General features: G+C 43.7%; 1 protein-coding gene and 1 non-coding gene across 2 annotated transcripts in view; both read left to right on the top strand.

The window, feature by feature from the left end:
• The first annotated feature begins 4323 nt into the window (after nucleotides 1-4323).
• The window catches only part of IARS1 (isoleucyl-tRNA synthetase 1), a 451726-nt gene continuing 433435 nt past the window's right edge, over nucleotides 4324-22614 (top strand). The window contains exons 1-2 of the mRNA XM_030205292.1: nucleotides 4324-4378; nucleotides 19168-19294. Coding sequence (XP_030061152.1) covers nucleotides 4372-4378; nucleotides 19168-19294 — 134 coding nt within the window. The 5' untranslated portion in view covers nucleotides 4324-4371. The remainder of the gene's footprint in view (nucleotides 4379-19167; nucleotides 19295-22614) is intronic.
• LOC115473599 lies at nucleotides 19492-19626 on the top strand. The gene has a single exon (XR_003942696.1). It is a non-coding gene; the product is annotated as a small nucleolar RNA SNORA84 (small nucleolar RNA).

Here is a 22614-nt window from a genome sequence, read left to right as displayed (position 1 = left end):
TCTTCGCGCCCTCCGACGCCATAAGCCACGTGGAGACCGATCGGGGAATCCCCTGCCCGCTACAAAAGGTAAAAATTACCTGCTCTGAGCTGTAACGAACTGGTGTCCCAGTGAGCAGCTGCAATAAACGCCCTTAAAGGACGTCCAAAATGTTTTTTTTTTTTTTTTTTAACGGAGCCAGCGGGAGGGGGGAGAAAAGGAGGGACCTGGCACCACCAGGTTTGCACTTGCTCAAGAAGAGCCCTCAACCCCAGGTACTCAACAAAACCTAAGAATTAGGCCTGGAGACCTAGCCAGAGCTGCTGCTGTGTGTGACCACCACCTGCTGAGATAGAGAACATACTGAGGAGTTTCCTGCAGCACATGACCACATATAGGGAGGCAAAAGGATTGCTCTCTATCTCCACCTGCTGGTAGATGGACACAACCCACCAGTCTATGGATTGAACAGCATGATGATATGGAAGATGTAGCTTAAAGCTTAGGGTTTAAAACAGGAATTGTAGGATATTGACAAACATAGAATTTTAGAATAAAAAAAGCAAGCAAACTTTATTAGCTAGTCTCCATAGCCTTTTCCCCATAGTTTTAAAGCTTGAAGTTTCTGCCACAGCTTAAAGATAAGGGTTTAAAAGAGGAATTGTGAGATATTGATAAACACAGAATTTTAAAATAAAAGAAAATAAGAAAAACAAGCAAACTTTATTAGCTAGTCTCCATAGGTTTAAAACTTGAAGTTTCTGCCACAGCATTGTTTAGATTGTAAGCTCTTTTGATGCTGGACCCGCTGGGGGAGGGGAGGGATAAGAAATGGAGAGATGCTGGACTGAGGGGGAGGGAGAGATGCTACCGTGTTTCCCCGAAAATAAGACAGTGTCTTATATTAATTTTTGCTCCCAAAGATGCGCTAGGTCTTATTTTCAGGGGATGTCTTATTCGGGAGTAGTAGGGGGACTGTGGTGGTCGGGAACAGTATTGAAGTGGGGGGCGGTATCCTGCAGGAGTAGGCCATGGCTCGCCTATCTGCCCACAGTGACCGCAGGACTCGAGCAGAGCAGAGCCGCCCTGGCCGGGCTGGGAATGGAGGAGGGGTATGAACTAGGGAAGGTAATGGAATGTGGGGCCGGGCTGCTCCGGCTGCTCTGGCTGGGGGGGTCTCAGAAGGTTGCGAGAGGGCTTAGGGCGCAGGATCATCCCTATCGTATTACAAACGTTAAAAAAAAATTCTACGGTAGCTCCGTTCCCCGTTGGTGGTGCTTTATGCGCTCCTCCTGTACATTCGCAACACTTTCCATCCTTCTAGTCTGACTTAGCCCTTGGGCGATGGAGCAGCGCCGAAAGGGCTTGGTTACTCATTTTCTTTTCTTTTATTATTTCTGCAAGGGGGATGTTTCTTTTCTTTCCGGGCTCACTTACCGGTAGTTGATCTTCACAAAAGCATGAAGGCGGATGGTAGGAGTCCGCTGGACGATAGATTTTCCACCTCAGTCTTGTTTCTTGCATTTCTTTTATGTTATTTCGTCTTTGGCTTGCAGCGAAAAAAAATTAAGGTTTCTGTGTCCATGTCCCATCGGGGCCAAACAAAAACTTTGCTAGGTCTTACTTTCGGGGGAGGCCTTATATTTAGCAATTCAGCAAAACCTCTACTAGGTCTTATTTTCAGGGGATGTCTTATTTTCGGGGAAACAGGGTAGATCACAGGAGGAGGGGAATGGAGGGAAGGAAAAAAGGGAGAGATGCTAGACTTAGATAGGGGAGGGAATGGGTGAGGAAGAGGGAGAGGTTCCACTTTTGGGAGAGGGGAGGAGGTTTGTGTATCAACTGACAAGTTTCTCTTTGTACTGTGCATCCATTTTTCATATGGGATTGAAGAATTACAAACAAAAGAAAGCTAGATAATCATTTTGTGGTGATCCTTTACTTTGCAAAGCAAAACAATATGTAAATCTTTCCAAATTTAGGAACCTCACTCGTCCACACGCTTGTCACCTCTCGTTTAGACTACTGCAATCTGCTTCTTGCTGGCCTCCCACTTAGTCACCTCTCCCCTCTCCAATCAGTTGAAAACTCTGCTGCCCGTCTCGTCTTCCGCCAGGGTCGCTTTACTCATACTACCCCTCTCCTCAAGACCCTTCACTGGCTCCCTATCCGTTTTTGCATCCTGTTCAAACTTCTACTAACCTATAAATGTACTCACTCTGCTGCTCCCCAGTATCTCTCCACACTCGTCCTTCCCTACACCCCTTCCCGTGCACTCCGCTCCATGGATAAATCCTTATCTGTTCCCTTCTCCACTATTGCCAACTCCAGACTTCACGCCTTCTGTCTCGCTGCACCCTACGCCTGGAATAAACTTCCTGAGCCCCTACGTCTTGCCCCATCCTTGGCTACCTTTAAATCTAGACTGAAAGCCCACCTCTTTAACATTGCTCTTGACTTGTAACCACTTGTAACCACTCGCCTCCACCTAGCCTCCTTCCTGTACACATTAATTCATTTATTTTTTGTCTATTAGATTGTAAGCTCTTTGAGCAGGGACTGTCTTTCTTCTATGTTTGTGCAGCACTGCATACGCCTTGTAGCGCTATAGAAATGCTAAATAGTAGTAGTAGTAGTAATTGCAATCTCATTAATTATGGTGGTAAATTTCACTCTTTGGGACTGGACACTCTTTGTGCCTCTGTGGAAGGGGCAAGCTTGTCTTTAATCACATTGTTCCTTCTGACAGTTTAGTTACATCTTTTGTTAGATATAGCCCCTTTGAATAGTGATATTCTCTTTAGAAATGGAAGTGAATTCAAAAGGGAAAATCGAATGATAATTTTGTGGTTTTCTTTAGCCTTGTGAAGCAAAACATACAGATCGTTCCAAATTTATAACCCAGGAAGACCTGCTAGAAATTCTTATTTCAGTGGTATATCTCAAACTTTGGGATGGTTCACCTTTGGCATCTCTGGCTTTGGCAGAATAGTCTTTAAGACTTGTGACACAGACAAGCTGAAGGAATGTCACTATACACAGAGGAATTATTTGCAAAGTTCAATTGTGCATGTCCATAATAAAACATGATTCTATATACAGAACACCTTACTTTTAAATTAAAAGTAAAAAAAGTCTTTACACAGAAGATGTTTGTTATGTAAAAGTAAAAAAAAAAAGAAATCAAATACTAGCAGTTTTGACAACTGTGAACCAGAGACCTAAAACTTGTGAAGCGGTGAGATCTCGGCTGAACTATCCAACAACTTTCATTCACCGAACCTGCTTTGAAGCTTTCCCATGCCTTGATGAGCTTATTCACACAGACTGAGCACCAACTAGTACATTAAAGCATGCAGAGCTCTCACACTTCTGTCTTACTACAACACCACTCCCAGCTCCCTGGCATTGACGCAGCAGAAAGATTGGGAAGCACAAAATATGCTCTAGAGATACCGCAGCTAATCAAGGAACTCCATGAATTGGCTGAAACAAGCAGGCTGCTGATTGGGTAAGTTCTGGCACTTAATGGCAATCAAATCCTTAAGATGTCATTTTCACTGAGCAGCAAAGGGCGGAGCAGCTCTGGTGGGCAGGGGCGAGCCCTGTTGAAGTAGTGAAAAGTGACAGCAGTGCTATAATATAGATTGCCTGGTTCTCTGGTTGTTGTACTATAGTAGCCAAAATGTGTCATTGGCAGTTGGTAGGTTATAAAAAATAATTCAGCTGTGAATTTCCACTTTTCTTTGGTTTGTAATGCTTCAATTCCCATATGAAAAATGGGAAAGAAACTTCCCCAAATTACCTTCTCTTACTTCTTGTCCTGAAGGCCCACGCACACAATGTTAATGTTGCTGAGGATCTATTCTATGGAAATAGTTTGGGGACCCCTTGCATAGAAGGCAACAGACTTGCATCTCTCCTCATTTCTCTCCCGCCCCTATACCTCTCCTCCCTCTCCGTTTGGCCCAGCATGTCTCCCTTTTCTTCCTCTTCTCTCTATCGGGGTCCGTCCAACATTTCTACTCTTCTCTTTTCTCCCTCCTTTCTTTCCAACCCAACAGACTATCTCTCCCTCTTTATAATCCCCCTCCCTCTGTGGTACAGTATCTCTCTCCTTCTTACGCTCCCCCTCCATTTCCCATGGTCTAGCACGTTCCCTCTCTTCCGCGATCCACATTTCAAACCTGCCTTTTTAGCTGAGCAGTAGCACTGGCAGCAGCAATCTTACAAACACGCGATACTTAACCTCGCGTCCCACGACTCCCAGGCAGTCCCACCAGCTTTCCCTCTGCCAAGCCTCGCCCCCTTTGATTCAACTTCCGGTTTGCAGCGGAGCCGGATGCGGCACGGGGAGGAATACTGTGTGGTGTGGTGTCGGTAAGAAGTCGCATGGTAGGTTAGTACGTGTTTGCTGTTAGGTGGTGTCTGCTAGAGGTAAAGGGTTGAAGGCGAAGCGCGGGCGGAACCAGTTCGACCTGGGGAGTGCTGAGAAGTCGGGGGAAGCGGGTCTGCTGGCTGTAGCCAGGTTGAGGATTCCTGCACAGCTGTCACACTGTCTGCTGAATGTGTGTGAGGTGGGCCCCAGGCGTGTGACTTGCTGTGTCTTTAAAGGGTGTTCGATATTTCTCTCAGCAGTTGTATTAGGGTCGGGTAGATAAACGCTTTCTGGGCACGTTCGCATTAACTCTCTTTTCTGCGATTAGGCCAGGACCAGTTCGACCAGCAGTTAGGGACTCGCACCCTTGTCATTAAAAATCTGTGCTTTTTTGGAGGGGGTTCTGAGGACCGCCACCTTTTCCATTGTCTGCTAAAATTGACCCATGGGCCCCAAATTTTAATGAAAGAGCTCAGGCTCTACACAACAATTCTGCCTTACATAGTAACATAGTAGATGACGGCAGAAAAAGACCTGCACGGTCCATTCAGTCTGCCCAACAAGACAAACTCATATGTGTTACTTTTTGTGTATATCTTACCTTGATTTGTAACTGTCATTTTCAGGGCACAGACTGTATAAGTCTGCCCAGCACTATCCCTCCCCGCCTCCCACCACCGGCTCTGGCACTGACCGTATAAGTCTGGCCAGCACTATCCCTGCCTCCCAACCACCAGCCCCGCCTCCCTCCACCAACTCTGCCACCCAATCTCGGCTAAGCTCCTGAGGATCCATTTCTACTGAACAGGATTCCTTTATGTTTATCCCTTGTCATAGATTCTGTGGCTGGTTGCAGGGGGCTTGGCTATTGTCGAGTGGGCCCCTCAGTGATCACCCCATCCCTGAAAGGTGGCCTGGCATTTGAGTACCAGCACCTTTTTCACTTGAAAAAATGCACTGTTAAAAATATACAGTATATTTCTTTGCGTACTCATTTTAATTTTAGCTCGAGATGTCACCTATCTTGAATTCACAGCTAGTGTCTCCCTTAGTTGCAGAACTAGTATAATCACTAGCATAGGAGCCAACTTTTCAGAATTATTGGGGGTGCTAAGCCCAGTGGAAATAACACCTCCCTGGACACATACAAGGAATGTTCTCAATACTGGGGGTGCTCAAGCACCCTCAGAGTCAGTTCATATGATTATGGACTCTCCCCACATATGAATAAGTGCCATCACCATAGGTAGACTTAGGATCCATAATTTTAAGGTTTCTGGAGGAGGTTTAGCATGTGGTCTTTGAGGTTTTTTTTTTTCTGCAGTGGCTAGCATAAATGAGAACAGAGGGCATCTGTAGTGAAAAAAGTTATAACATAAGATGTATTACACTGGGTTAATCTGAAGGTTCATAAAGCTCAGTATCCTGTTAAAGGCAATGCCTAATCTAATTCACAAGTACTACTACTTAACACTTACATACCTGACAAGTGGGTAATAAGTAATGATTTTCACAAGCCTTCATGAATAATAATAATTTATGGACCTTTTTCTCCAGGAATTTGTCTAAACCCTTAACTATGCTGCCTTGACCATATCTTCTCTTCGGCAATAAATTTATAGCTTAATTGTAGGCATAAATAGCTGTTCCCACTCATATCCTCTCCAAGGGTCTGTGCTTGTGATTCCTGTGTAGTAACTGGTAAATGAGAGGAAGCTCATTCAATTCCTGTGGGCTTCCTCTCGTTTGCAGCGCAGGACTTTGTGTCTTTGTAAAAGAGGCCCCTAGTCGTCTATTCAACTGAAAAGCTCTGTGTTCAGCGCGTTCCTTTATATGGGAGCAGTTTTATCCCTTTTCACATCCTGTTCTACCTTTTCAGTTGCTTTTTTTTTTTTGTTAAGGTGGGGCAAATAGAATTGCACATAATAATCAAGATGTTGCATCATGGACCAGTACAGAGGCATCTTATTTTCTATTCCTTTCCAAATAATTCTGTTTGCATTTTAGATAGCTGCTGTGTACTGAGCCTTTCAAAATATTGCCCACAATAACTCCAGGATCTTTTCCTGGTTGTGACTTCTAACATTGTATCTTATCTAGTACATATCTATTCCACTTTTTTCCCCAATCGAGGTGGATTACAAAAAAGGAGTCAGAACACGCACTTGGCAGAAAACATTAAATCAGACTCAAACTCAGTCATAGCAATTAGAACCTTATGTAAGGTATTTATAAAACAGATGTGTTTTCAGCTGTGTGTGTGGAAAATACTATAAGAGGACGATAACCAAAGTATAAAGGAATGAAATTCTAAATAAGGGCAGCCTGATTGGGAAAAGAAGATTCATTAACACACACAAATTTCACTCCTTTAGCTAAGGGAAATTAGAGCAGATTAAGTATAGTTAACATTGTTCCCCCCCCCCCCCCCCCCCCCCGTGTGAATTATTTTGCCCTTCTCTATATTGCATTTCCTCTGTCATGTTGATGCCCATGTGGCAGGGTCTTTCTCAGTTTACTTGTATTTTAACAACTGTGAGCAGTGTACAGCAAGAAGTTGAATATAGGCAGTGAATGTATTCAAATAACAGTTATATGCATGACATATTCAAATAACAGTATATACATTAATATGCTACTTAAATTGTCAACACAATACGCAATAAAACATTTGACTATACATCATAAGGTGTAAGCAGATCTGATCAATTGACTTATTTGCTTCCTTTTTCAGATTATTATTGAATGTTAAATAGTAAACATTAACAGATCGATAATGTTTACTATTTAACATTCATCAGATCGGAAATAAGCCGGGGCTGGTGGTTGGGCGGCGGGGATAGTGCTGGGCAGACTTATACGGTCTGTGCCAGAGCTGGTGGTTGGGAGGCGGGGATAGTGCTGGGCAGACTTATACGGTCTGTGCCAGAGCCGGTGGTTGGGAGGCGGGGATAGGGCTGGCCAGACTTATACGGTCTGTGCACTGAAGAGGACAGTACAAGTAAAAAAAAGTAGCACATATGAATTTATCTTCTTGGGCAGACTGGATGGACCGTGCAGGTCTTTTTCTGCCGTCATCTACTATGTTACTATGAATGTTAAATAGTACCAGTATAGATCAGTATCGATCCCTGAGGCACTCCATTATTTACTTAACCCTTTCCATTGAGAGCCATTTTAATTCTACTATTTTGCTTATTTTTTTTAACCAGTTGGCAATCCATATTAAAGCATAATCTTATGTCATGATATTTTTAATTTCCTAAGAATTCTTTCATGGGGAGTTCTTTCAAAAGCCTTATGACAAAATAAAACATGGAAAAGAAAATAAGATGATACCTTTTTTATTGGACATAACTTAATACATTTCTTGATTAGCTTTCGAAGGTTACCCTTCATCAGATCGGAAATAAGCAAATGTTGGTAGATGACAGTATGGAGTGGAGGAGTGGCCTAGTGGTTAGGGTGGTGGACTTTGGTCCTGGGGAACTGAGGAAGTGAGTTCGATCCCAAATTTCTCAACTGTCTGGCTTTAGGTGCTGGAACTGAACCAAACTCCTGCAAAGGAAAGGTTTAATTCTGACCTCTAAATCCCAAACTTCTCAACTGTCTGGCTTTAGGTGAGATACCTGATAATCTCTTTAATTTTAATGCTTATTGCTTAATACATTTAATTAGCACTGTGAAACCTCTTTCTTTCTTTTTCTTTCTTTCTTTCTGTTCCTGCCAAGCTCTGATAGCGAGGAGAGGCATTTTATATTACTGAAACTGCTATAATTATTGGGAATATTTAGATTTATTTAAAAGGAAAGTTAGTAATATCTACGGCAGTTTTAAAAGTTAAATCAATTGAAAATTCTTTGACCAGACTGTACCATTTGGGTCCATTCAGCTAGAGAATTCCCTTGATAACAGCACTTAGCTGACACTTTGGGACTTATAATCCCACCCACCCCAGGGTTTTCCACTCATTTATAGACAAACCAAACCTCATTAACTTTACTCCTCAATCATACACAGGCAGTCTTGCAGGCTGTTACTCCAACATAGTACACCTGTTCATACCCATTTCAACCAATCAGGATGACTTTTATTCTCTGCAATAATTGTGGTGCTTTAGTTTCAAGGCCAATCATCTGGAGACTTAAAGCTTGTCCTATCTGTCTTCAGCTATCTACTTTAAAACAAGAGCTCTGTAAAGTAATGCAAGAATTAGATGCAATTAAAGCAACTTATAGGACTGTGCAGAATCATAACTTCTCACCACTGCCTCAAAGAATAAAACCACATAAGAACAAGTAGGCTCAGGCAGACTTCATCATGTGACACAGAAGCATCCGCCCGCACAAGTGTTGCCACTACAAAATTCTTTTGCTCCACAACAGCACTGTGATGTTCCTGAAAATAAAACTGAAGCGAAAGAAAAAGCAAGGAAGGGGGAACAAAAAGATGAGAAGGTACCCAAAGAGAAAAGACACTCACAAATCACTAAAACCAAAACACATACTAGGAAATGTAGATGGAAAGCAATGACCACAAATGCTCGCAGTCTAAGCAATAAAATTCATGACCTTTAAGCCCTGATTTTGGAGGCTGACTTGGACATAGTTGCAGTCACAGAGACATGGCTCAATGGTTCCCATGAATGGGATGTAAACATACCAGGCTATAATCTTTGTAGGAAGGATAGAGAGGGACGTAAAGGTGGAGGAGTAGCTCTGTATGTGAGAAATGATATCGCAGCGACTGAAATGACAGGGAAGTGGGGAAAGGAAGAAGCGATATGGATCACCTTAAAAAGAGAGGATAGAACCTTGGTCCACGTGGGTGTTGTCTATAGACCCCCAACACAATTGGAGGAACTAGATAAAGATCTGATCGATGATATTCAAAAGTTGGGGAAGAAAAGAGAGGTGGTGCTGTTGGGAGATTTTAATCTGCCGGATGTAGATTGGAAGGTTCCGTCTGCGAAATCGGAAAGAAGTAGAGAGATTGTGGATGCTTTTCAGAGTGCTCTGCTCAGACAAATTGTGACGGAACCCACAAGGGAGGGAGCCACGTTGGATCTGGTGCTCACGAATGGGGATAGTGTGTCAAATGTCTGAGTGGCTGCACACCTGGGAAGCAGTGACCATCAAACGGTTTGTTTTGATATAACGGCTCATGTGGATGGCGGCCACTCAAAACTCAAAGTCCTGGATTTCAAGCGAGCTGACTTTAACAAAACGGGGGAATACCTGAGGAAGGAGCTGATGGGCTGGGAGGACATACGAGAAGTGGAAGGATAGTGGTCCAGGCTGAAAGAAGTAATAAACAGGGCCACAGACCTTTATGTAAAGAGAGTAAATAAAAGCAAGAGAAAAAGGAAACCGTTATGGTTCTCAAAGCAAGTGGCTGAGAAAATAAAGATTAAAGAGTTAGCGTTCCAGAAATATAGAAAATCTCAAGAGGAGGAACACGGGGAGGAATACCGGATGAAACTAAAAGAAGCCAAGAGAGAGGTGTACGTCTGGCGAAGGCGCAAGTGGAAGAACAAATGGCTAGAAATGTAAGGAGGGGAGACAAAAACTTCTTCAGGTATATTAGTGAAAGGAGAAAGACTAAAAAGGGAATTGTGAGACTAAAAGATACAGCGAAACGCTATGTAGAAAATGATGAAGAAAAAGCCAATTTGCTAAATAGATACTTTTGTTCTGTTTTCACTGAAGAAAATCCTGGGGAAGGACCGAGAGGGACTGGCAAAATTACACCTGAGAATGAAGTGGATAGAGCACCGTTCACGGAAGAGAGTGTGTATCAACAACTTGGAAAGCTAAAGGTGGACAAAGCCATGGGACTGGACGGGATCCACCCCAGAATTCTGAGGGAGCTTAGAGAGGTTCTGGCGGGTCCTCTTAAAGATCTCTCTATATAAAACGCACCTCCAACGTTCTAATGAAGCCTCTGTTAGCCAACATTCTAAGTGAAGGGGGTGAGATCGCATTGTGTCTGCCCCGCCCACGCGTCAAACGTGATGACGTCGAGGGCGGAGCAATGACACTCAACCAATCGCATCGCTCGGCAGCGAAGCGTCGGGGAAGGAGGCGGCGCTCTCGACGTCTAGCCTTCCCTTCGCTGTGTTCCGCCTTCTTCTGACGTCAAGGATGACGTCAAAAGAAGGCGGAACACAGCGAAGGGAAACCTAGATGTCAGGAGCACCGCCTCCTTCCCTGACGCTTCGCTGCCGGAACCGCCACGGAGGTAAATTTAAAAACAAGAAAAAAAAAAAACACACATGTTGGGGGGAGAGAAGAGGGTGGCCACTAAAGTACAACAATGGGAGCGGGAGGGCAGGGGAGAAACGACAGCATGGATGCGAAGGGGGGGGGGGGGGGAGAAGAGGGCGGGCCAGGCTGGGACATGGCAGAGAGAGGAGCATGGATGCGAGGGGGGGTCATGGAAGGGAGAGAGGGGACTTGTTCGAAAAGGATGAATGCAGGCGGCAGGGGACAGAGGAGCATGGATGGCCATGGATTGGGAGGGGAGGGCTCAGGGAGAGAGGGGAATTGCTGGAAAGGGATGAATGGAGGGGGCAGAGGAGCATGGGTGGGCATGGATTGGGAGGGCAGGGCTCAGGGAGAGAGGGGAATTGCTGGAAAGGGATAAATGGAGGGGACAGATGGGCATGGATGGATATGGATTGCAGGGCAGGCCTCAAGGAGAGAGGGGAATTGCTGGATAGGGATGAATGGAGGGGCCAGGTGACAAAGGAGCATGGATGGGCATGGATTGGAAGGGCAGGACTCAGGAAGAGGGGAATTGCTGGAAAGGGATGAATGGAGGGCACAGATGGGCATGGATGCATATGGATTGCAGGGCAGGCCTCAGGCAGAGAGGGGAATTGCTGGATAGGGATGAATGGAGGGGCCAGGTGACAGAGGAGCATGGATTGGAATGGCAGGACTCAGGAAGAGGGGAATTGCTGGATAGGGATGAATGGAGGGCACAGATGGGCATGGATGCATATGGATTGCAGGGCAGGCCTCAGGCAGAGAGGGGAATTGCTGGATAGGGATGAATGGAGGGGCCAGGTGACAGAGGAGCATGGATTGGAAGGGCAGGACTCAGGGAGAGGGGAATTGCTGGATAGGGATGAATGGAGGGGACAGATGGGCATGGATGGATATGGATTGCAGGGCAGGCCTCAGGGACAGATGGGAATTGCTGGATAGGGATAAATGGAGGGGGCAGGTGACAAAGGAACATGGATGGGCATGGATTGGGAGGGCAGGGCTCAGGGAGAGAGGGGAATTGCTGGAAAAGGATGAATGGAGGGGGCAGGGCACAGATGGGCATGGATTGGGAGGGCAGGGCTCACACTCTCTCTCTCATATACAATGTCTTTCTCACTCTCACTCACTCTAGCTCACACTGTATCACATTCACTCTCTATGTGCCACACACTCACTCACACACTCGCTTGGTCTCATACACTCACTCTCACAGAGAATCTGTGTCTCACACACACTCTCTCTCTCGCCCACACACACACACACTCTCTCACACTGTGTCTCACATACACACTTGCACACACTCTCATTCTCACACACACACTCTGTCACAAACACACTCACACTCACTCTCTCTCTCACACACTCACACTTTCACTCTGACTCTCAAACAGTCACTCTCACATACACTCTCCCAAACATACACACTCCGAGGAAAACCTTGCTAGCGCCCGTTTCATTTGTGTCAGAAACGGGCCTTTTTTACTAGTTTGTTTAATAAATCCTTGGAGACTGGAGAGGTTCCGAGGGATTGGAGAACGGCGGAGGTGGTCCCTCTTCACAAAAGTGGTGATAGGGAAGAAGCTGGAAACTACAGGCCGGTAAGCCTCACTTCGGTTATTGGAAAAGTAATGGAAGCCATGCTGAAGGAAAGGATAGTGAATTTCCTGGAAGCCAATAAGTTGCAAGATCCGAGACAACATGGTTTCACCAAAGGGAAATCGTGCCAAACGAATCTCATTGAATTCTTTGACTGGGTGACAGGAGAATTAAATCAAGGACGTGCTATGGACGTAATCTACTTAGATTTCAGCAAGGCTTTTGACACGGTTCCCCACAGGAGGCTCTTAAATAAAGTAGACGGGCTGAAGATAGGACCCGAAGTGGTAAACTGGATTAGGAACTGGTTGACAGGCAGACGCCAGAGGGTGGTGGTGAATGGAGTTCGCTCGGAGGAGGGAAAGGTGAGTAGTGGAGTGCCTCAGGGATCGGTGCTGGGGCCGATTCTGTTCAATATATTTGTGAGTGACATTGCCTAAGGGTTACAAGGTAAAGTTTGCCTTTTTGCAGATGACACCAAGATTTGCAACAGAGTGGACACCCCGGAGGGAGTGGAAAACGTGAAAAAAGATCTGAAGAAGCTAGAAGAATGGTCTAACTTTTGGCAATTAAAATTCAATGCGAAGAAATGCAAAGTGATGCACTTAGGGAGTAGAAATCCAAGGGAGACGTATGTGTTAGGCGGGGAGAGTCTGATAGGCACAGACGGGGAGAGGGATCTTGGGGTGATAGTATCTGAGGACCTGAAGGCGACGAAAGAGTGCGACAAGGCGGTGGTCGTAGCTAGAAGATTGATAGGCTGTATAGAGAGAGGAGTGACCAGCAGAAGAAAGGAGGTTTTAATGCCCCTGTATAAGACGTTGGTGAGGCCCCACCTGGAGTATTGTGTTCAGTTTTGGAGGCCGTACCTTGCGAAGGATGTTAAAAAAATGGAAGCGGTGCAAAGAAAAGCTACGAGGATGGTATGGGATTTGCGTTCCAAGACATATGAAGAGAGACTTGCTGACCTGAACATGTATACCCTGGAGGAAAGGAGGAACAGGGGTGATATGATACAGACGTTCAAATATTTGAAAGGTATTAATCCGCAAACGAATCTTTTCCGGAGATGGGAAGGTGGTAGAACGAGAGGACATGAAATGAGATTGAAGGGGGGCAGACTCAGGAAAGATGTCAGGAAGTATTTTTTCACAGAGAGGGTGGTGGACGCTTGGAATGCCCTCCCGCGGGAGGTGGTGGTGATGAAAACGGTAACAGAATTCAAACATGCGTGGGATTTGCATAAAGGAATCCTGTGCAGAAGGAATGGATCCTCAGAAGCTTAGCTGAAATTGGGTGGCGGGGTTGGTGGTTGGGAGGCTAGGATAGGGGAGGGCAGACTTATACGGTCTGTACCAGAGCCGGTGATGGGAGGCGGGACTGGTGGTTGGGAGGCGGGAAATACTGCTGGGCAGACTTATACTCTCTGTGCCCTGAAAAAGACAGGTACAAATTCAAGGTAAGGTATACACATATGAGTTTATCTTGGGCAGACTGGATGGACCATGCAGGTCTTTTTCTGCCGTCATCTACTATGTTACTATGATTCCCGGCACAGGCAGCTCCTTGTGACTCTGGGCAAGTCACTTAACCCTCCATTGCTCCATGTAAGCCGCATTGAGCCTGCCATGAGTGGGAAAGTGCGGGGTACAAATGTAACAAAATAAAAAATATATATGAGCGAAACATCAAAGCATTTCAGTGGCAGTCTATATGCATGGAGACAGGGGATGAGTGAAACATCAAAGCATTTCAGTGACAGTCTAACAGGATGGGGGTGGATAGGTGAGAGTCAGGGAGACAGGAGCGCACTACAGTTTACAAAGCAATACAATTTTATGCTTTGTAATGGGCTAGAAAACCCAGATCTTTGTTAGTCCTGTCTGGTGAGTGTCAAAATATTTAATCATTTTGACTTCAAAGGTCTTACGTTCCTGTATTGTTTTAAAGTTCCCTTTTAGGATCCTTACCATGAAATCACTGGTACAATGTTCTGGTTTTGTAAAGTGCTGTCCCACAGGCGTGACATCTTTGTTTGTACTGGCATTTTTCATATGATGTCTATGTAAATTAAATCTCTTCTTAACATCTGACTTGTTTCTCCAATGTAGCAGTCTTCATCGCACTTTTTACACTGAATGATATATACCACGTTGGAAGATGAGCATATGAAAGATTCCTTAATGTTGAATATTTTTCTTTTGTGAATGATCATGGGGTCCTGTGAGATATTTTGGAATAGTTTGCAGCTGGATATATTGCAAGGATGTGTGCCATTCTTTTCTTTTTGAGTCTGCGTTGGGAGCTTACTTCTAATTAGCTTGTGTTTTAAGTTGGGTGGCTGTCGGAAAGCCAGCACTGGTGGGGATGGGAATATCTCTTTCAGTAATTCATCCTCCTGGAGTAGAAATGTATTAAGTTATGTCCAATAAAAAAGGTATCATCTTATTTTCTTTTCCATGTTTTATTTTGTTTTATTTATATTGATTTACCTTTAAAAGTGGACTAACACGGCTACCACACCTCTGTACTCAAAAGCCTTATGAAAATCTAAATACACACTGAGGTTCATTTTCAAAGCACCGAGACTTAAAAGTTACATACGTTACTGTGGAGCTCATTTTTGAAAGAACATCCAAAAAGTGTCCAGGCATAATGTAGCTTTATCGTTGTTTTGCAGGCGTCTATACATTTCGTCTGCAATGTGCCCAGATCACAAGGGGGGCATGTTGGGGGTGTTTTGAAGGTAGGCTTAGGGCATACCTAACACTTGGACATTTTACAGTCATAATGGAGCAAAGCCAAAACATCTAGGGCAAAAACCTCAACATTTTGGTCTAGGCCTGTTTTTATAACACAAAAAAGTGCCCTAAATGACTAGATGACCACTGGAGGGAGTCAGGGATGACCCCCCTCCCACCCCCCAAACAATGTGAATAAAAATAGTACTCACCAGCCTCTATGACAGCCTCAGATGTTATATGCAGTAGTGTGAGTGCAGCGCACTGTAGACAGGTGGACCTAGGCCCATACCTCCTCCTGCCTGTTATACTTGTGATGGAAGCTATGAGCCTTCCAAAGCTCACCAGAAACCCACTGTACCCACATATAGATGCCTCCTTCACCCATAAGGGCTGTTGTAGTGGTGTAGAGTTGGGGGTAGTGGATTTTCAGTGGGTTTTGGACAAGATAAGGGAGCAACAGTGAGATGTGTATCTCTGTGCATTTATATGAAGTCCACAACAGTGCCTCTAGGGTGCCCTGTTGCTCTCCTGGGATGTCTGAGGGAGCAGCCTAAATTGCTGACCCCTCCTACAGCCCAATGGCTTGATTGTGTGCGTTTTTTAACTTTTGCATTTTTTCCCCCAAAATGGCCTAAAAAGATAAAACACAAAGCACAAGACCTTCTTTGAAATGGTATTTTTGATTTATAAAGGTCTTTATTTAGCATTGACAAGGTATATTATCCATTTACACACTAAGAAAAGTAGAGCAAAACTTAACATTTCCTATTCGGATTTGATATGTTTAACTTAGATTGTGAGCCCTCCTGGGACAGAGAAATATCCAGAGTACCTGAATGTAACTCACCTTGAGCTACTATTGAAAAAGGTGTGAGCAAAATCTAAATAAATAGTGCAAAACATCCAAAGCCTGACTTAGACGCACTATGGAAAATGTCCTTCTGCGTAACTTTGTAGTGGTTTGAAAATGAGCACCTATATCAACTGGCACACTGTCAAATAATTCTAATAGACTAGTGAGGCATGACCTCTGTTTTCCAAATGTATGCTGGCTCTTCCCCACAATGCAGTGTTTATCAAGATGAAATTATTGCTGAGAACAACATTTTTGATCAAACTCCTTTTCTTTTGGAATGCTTACTGGTCTGGAGATACTTTGATGACCTTTGGAGCCCTCTCTGAAACTGATGTCACATTGACTAGTTTCCATTCCTTATGTACATCAAGTGGAAAATTTGAGTAATAAGTTGGAGGTTGCCAGTAGTAGGTCTGCAGTTTTGTATTTGAGTTACTCAGAACTCTGGGGGTGAATACCAGTAAGCCTGACAGCGGTTCTGGGCAAAATAGTGGAAACAATTATAAAGAATAAAATTATAGAACACGTAGACAAACATGGTCTAATGAGACAGAGTCAGCATGGGTTCAGCCAAGGAAAGTCTTGCCTCACCAATTTGCTTCATTTCTTTGAAGGTGTAAATAAAAATGTGGATAAAGGCGAGCCGGTTGATGTAGTGCATCTAGATTTTCAGAAAGCTTTTCATAAAGATCCTCATGAGAGACTACTGAGAAAATTAGAGTCATGGGATAGGAGGCAAGGTTCTGGTGTGGATTAGGAATTGGTTATTGGACAGAAAACAGAGGGTAGGGTTAAATGGTCATTCCTCTCAATGGAGGAAGGTGAAAGTGGAGTGCTGCAGGGATCTGTACCGGGACTGGTGCTGTTTAACATGTTTGTAAATGATATGGCAATCAGAATGATGAGGTGATTAAATTTGCAGATGATACAAAACTATTCAATGTTAAAACACATGCGGACTGTGAAATATTGCAGGAAGACATTAGGAAATTGGAAGACTGGGCATCCAAATGGCAGATGAAATTTAATGTGGACAAATGCAAGGTGATGCACATTGGAAAGAATAATCTGAATCATAGTTGCCTGTTGCTAGGGTCCACCTTGTGGGTTAGCACTCAAGAAAAAGATCTGGGTGTCATTGTAGATAATACACTGAAATCTTCTGTTCATGTGTGTCGGCGGCCAAAAAAGCAAACAGGATGCTGGGAATTATTAGGAAAGGGATGAATAAGACCGAAAATACTATAATGCCTTTGTATAGCTCCGTGGTGCGTCTGCACCTTAAGTATTTTATTCAGTTCTGGACGCTGTGTCTCAAAAAAGATATAGTGGAATTAGAAAAGGCTCAAAGAAGAGCAATCAAAATAAAGGGGATGGAACTGCTCTCGTAGGTGGAAAGACTAAGGAGGTTAGGGCTCTTCAGCTTGGAAAAGAGACGTATGAGGGGAGATATTACTGAGGTCTACAAAATCCTGAATGAGTAGAAGTAAATCTTTTTTTTTTTTTTTTTACTCATTCCAAAAGTACAAAGACTAGGGGACACTCGAAGAAATTGCATGGAAATACTTTTAAAACAAATAGGAGGAAATATTTATTTCACTCAACGAATAGTTAAGCTCTGGAACTCTTTGCTGGAGGATGTGGTAACAGCGGTTAGTGTATTTGGGTGTAAAAAAGGTTTGGACAAATTCCTGGAGGAAAAGTCCATAGTCTAATATTGAGGCAGACATGGAAAGCAAGTGTTTGCCCCAGGATTTGTATTATAGAGTGTTGCCACGATTTGGGTTTCTTCCGGGTACTTGTGACCTGCCTTGGCTACTGTTTGGAAAACAGATGGACAATTGGTCTGACCCAATATGGCTACTCTTATGTTCTTATGTACTGGTGATTTACTATTATTTAGTTTGCTAGTTCAGACCAACGCTTCTTCAGATTCACACTGATTTGTTTCCATTGCTCTGAATCTTCACTTGGAGTGGTTCCGGCATGGGTATCTTCTGAATGAAAATATTGGGAAGTAGTGCTAGGAGCCTGACCTAAACTTGTTCAGAATACTCTGCAGCTCAGTAGCTCTGATGATGAAGGGCCAAAAGGAAGTTTAGTTTGAACCCTTGACGTCAGCCAGAGGATTAAGCTATTGCTGTTGGGCTGAAATAATTAACTATATTAAGTAATTTTCAAAAATGTTTAAGCCCAAGTCAAATTGGGTGCTTTGTGAAAGCAGCAAAATGGGATATAAGTGCTTTAAATTAAAGATGCATTAACAGTTTTTAAAATTAGGACAGTTTTTAAAGGCTATTTATCTGTGTAAATAGGCTATGTCATTTAAAATTTGTGCAGAATTTCCCACCTGTGTGCAATGTATTGCTCAGTGGAATTCTTCACAGGGAGCAGGAAACAAATAGCAGCTATGGTATCCATGGTTAACTCTCTCCCAGCACTGATCACCATGAGGGGGAGAAAGAGAGTGATATTGGACTGCATCTTCCTTCAGACTGCTGATTTGAATTTCAAGGGACACTGTACAGTGCCATGGTTCAAATCATTCCAGTATGCATCCACACTCTTTGTTGTGTGGTTGGTGGTGGTGGGGAAAGAAGGGACCTGGAGGTGTGCCTAGGTTGGACAGATATACTGTAAGCCACATTGAGCCTGCAAAGAGGTGGGAAAATGTGGGATACAAATGCAATAAATAGATAAATAAGACTATGATTTTTGCGGGTGGGGTAGGGAGAGAGAAATTTAGGGGGTATCTTGCGGAAGGGTAGGGAGAGAGAGAACAAAGGGGCATAGATGGGGTAGAGGCAAAGGAGTAGAAACTTGGAGAGAACAGCAGAAAGGAAGCTAAAAGGTGCCTAACCAGGAGGAGAAGCAAAGAAAACTGGTGTTTGAACCTGCTTAGGGGGTTAGGCTCAAGTTGAGGAGAGAGCAAGCCGGGGAGAAGGGTAAAGGGGGGGGGGGGGGATCATGGATTTGATATACCGCCTTTCTGTGGTACAACCAAAGCAGTTTACATTGTTATATGCAGCTATTTTCTCTGTTCCTAGTGGACTTACACTGAAGACCAGATGCTCTATTAAGTGATTTGCCCAGGTTCATAAGGAGCCACAGTGGGAATTGAGACCAATTCCCCAGGTTCTCTGTGTACTTTGCTAACCATTAGGCTATGCCTCCACTCCGGGGTGGGGGTGTGAATAAGGGCGAAACCTCCTGCAAATGCTGGTTATGCTTGGGTTGGAGGAGCAGGAAGAGACTGCTGATCTAAAAAACAAAAATGTACAATTAATCTGTGACTAACATACTTTATGCAGTACTGATTTTTCCTCTCTGTTTCCTTTATAGTAAATAAAATGGTTCAGCAAGTTTCAGAAAACATCAGTTTTCCCTCTGAAGAAGAGAAGATATTACAGCTTTGGAAGACACTTGATTGTTTCCAGGAGTGTTTGAAACAGTCCAAAAACAGGCCTAAGTAAGGCATCAAATAAAATGACTTTTGTGTTGTAATGAAGCATGATATTCATCCTTTTGTTTCATGTTGCTTCACTGCTGTGAAGAATAATGCAGTATATGCTGATGGGTAGTGTGTTAGAGCTCTGAAACAGTTGCCCTTTGCACTTCACCTGTGTGGAGACTGTGGTGATGACAGTAGGATCTAGCTGAACTTGGGCCCTGTGGTTACTGGAGACTGTGAAACTGTACAGTGCTGCAGTTAAGAAAAATGGGCCGAAATGAATACTGTGATTTTTTGCATGGTGTCTGTAATGATTCAGCAGCCTCCATAGCCCGGTCACAGTTACATCACCTTTATACAGGATATTTGTGTAAGTGTTTTGTGTGAATTATTCCTCTTTTGAAAATTGAGCAAGCCAAGTTAGATGTACTTTTTTTTGTAAGCCAAGTTGCATAGGAGAAACTCGCTGATGATATAAGCCAAAGTGATCGTCCTAGGGGAAAAAAATCCAGGGATCAATATTGAGCCGCAATTAAGACGCTGACTGTCACGTGCAGGACTGAGCCCGTGAGCCCAGATATTTAATGTTGGGTCATATCTGACTTTTGCTTTGGATATCTGGGTATCTTTGGTCACCTGGATGTTAACCTGGCACCGGCCAGTACTGGTGCCTGGTTAACTCGGCGGATAGAGTTGGGATAGCCTTAATCTTTTCTACTAGATGATGAGTAGATGATGATGACGGCAGAAAAAGACCTGCACGGTCCATCCAGTCTGCCCAACAAGATAAACTCATATGTGTATACCTTACCTTGATTTGTACCTGTCTTTCAGGGCACAGACCATATAAGTCTTCCTAGCACTATCTCCTCCTCCCAACCACCAGCCCCGCCTCCCACCACCGGCTCTGGCACAGACCGTATAAGTCTGCCCAGCACTATTCTCCGCCTCCAAACCACCAGTCCCGCCTCCCACCACTGGCTCTGGCACAGACCGTATAAGTCTGCCCACCACTATCCTCGCCTCCCAACCACCAACCCGTCTTCCCTCCACCGGCTCCGCCACCCAATTTCGGCTAAGCTACTGACTCCGTTGGTTAGCGGACTGAATATTGCCGCTAACCATTTAAGTAGTGACTCTGCCCAAACTCCACCCTAGACTGCTCTTAACCTAGCCGATTTATACATGGCTGGTTAGTGCTAATATTTAGTGGCACTACTTATGTAAGTGCTGCTGAGTAGTGATGGCCTGCCAGCCAGCTCAGTGGAGTTTAATTGGGCAGGAGCCTCTCCTGTCCAGTTAAACCCTTTTGAAAATTGACCCCCCCTTGGAGAATTTGCAAAATTCTTGTTTGAAATGCTTTTTCTTTTGCAGAAATGGTACCCACTGTGAAGTAAACTATATTTAATATTTCTGGTCTTCAGTTTAGTAGAAATCCTCCTATTTAACGCGATTAAATCTGAGTTGTAGATACATCTCATAGCTGAGCACTGTAGGGATGATTGATATTTATATTTTTTAATATATATAAGATAGAGGGTAATTTTGTAATAGGGTGCCCTAGGTTTATAGGGCAGGAAAGTGGCTATTTTATAAAGTCACATATGTGTCTATAAAATACTAGCACAAATACTATTAAAGTATTGTCTAGATTGTCAGTACTGACATTTGCACCTGCTTGGGAGCAGGTCTACATGTTAGTGCATAAACTGTGTGTGTATTTTATAATAATCTGTGCGTAAATGTAGAATAGGCATATTCAGGGAAGAAGTTTGGTTAGAGTCACAAGTATGCACCAGCTTGCACCATTTGTACTTCTAGATGTGACCTGATTTCCCTCCCCTACCACCCTTTTACAAAGCTGCACAACAATGCTGACACAGCCCATTCACTTTGAATGGGCTGTGTTGGCATTACCGCACTTGCAGCCACTAGCACGGCTTTGTAAAGGGGGTCTTTATGAGGCTTTTTATACAAGGCTACCAGCTGGATCCAGATTCACAGGACAGGGTTGATCCAGTCTTGGCTTTACCCGAGTGCATTCTGGGACTTGTAGTCTTGCTTTTCTTAAGGAATGCAATGGGAAATCAGATCTACAAGTCCCTTATATGAAACGGGGTAAACCCAGGACTGGATCAACCCTGTCCTGCAGATCGGGATCCAGTTAGCAGCCTTTTATATGTTTTAAAAGGGTTTATAAAATAACTTGTAGTACCTTGTAAAGTCTTCACCCTTGTATGTGTTTCACATTCTGCTGACCTAAAAAAATAAAAAAAACCCAAAACATTAAATTAGGAGTTTGTTTTGCTGATTTACACAACATATTCTGCATAATTAGTGTGAAAGAATGGTTAAAGAAATATATTTAAAACGTATTTAAAATAAGTTAAAAAGTCTTGATTCCATAAGCCTTTACAGCCTTTGTCATAGCAAACCCAAATTGGCCCTGTTTCCCCAAAACTGCCTTAACAAGGCCTGTAATAAATTTAGTCCCCATCTGTATGCATTTGCAGTAGTTGAAATGATCCAAGTACTCTGAAGAATTAAGTTGTTTCTGTTCTATGAAGAGAATTTGAAACAATGGTCTAAATATGCTAACAAAGCAGAGCTGCTGAAAAAAAGTCTTGGATAAAGTAATTGAAAGGTACAGATTGGAGGAAGGCTGTAACAGAACGTCAGTTTGTTTGAATATCCCTTGAGGGCACACTCGTTCCCACTGTAAAGTGGAAACAGTTTGGCCCCACTGAAGCATTTCTTGATCAGGCTGTCCCTCCAAATTATTAGCTGTAGGTTAAGGAAACTGTTGAGGAAGATCACTCTGAGGTCTGAGTTTACTGAGCATGGAGGAGTAGTCTAATGGTTAATGCAGTGGACTGAAAACCAGGGGAACCGAGTTCAGCTCCCACTGCAGTTCCTAGTGACCCTGGGCAAGTCTCTTAACCCTTCACTGCCCCAGGTCAGAAAATAAAACCCAAACCTTAGATTGGGAGGCCACCTGTATATAAATATGTATCTTTACTACAGAAGTCTCTGGCTGAGATGGGGAAAATGTTGACTTCCACTATTTCAAGGTTACTCAAATATGGCTTGTATGGGAAGGTAGCAAGAAGTAGGTTACTGCTTAAGAATTTTTCATATATAGCATAGTTCTCACAGAGGAACACTTAGGTGGCACTGCACAATTTTAGGAGAAGGTTTGAGATCGAAGTGGAACTTTTTCCTCTTAGTATTAAGTGACATATATAAAACATAGCATATAAGCACATAAGTATTGCCATACTGGGACAGACCGAAGGTCCATCAAGCCCAGCATCCTGTTTCCAACAGTTGCCAATCCC

Source organism: Microcaecilia unicolor, chromosome 6, assembly GCF_901765095.1.
Source record: "Microcaecilia unicolor chromosome 6, aMicUni1.1, whole genome shotgun sequence".
Classification (NCBI taxonomy): Eukaryota; Metazoa; Chordata; class Amphibia; order Gymnophiona; family Siphonopidae; genus Microcaecilia; species Microcaecilia unicolor.
This window is presented reverse-complemented; position numbering and strand designations above follow the sequence as displayed.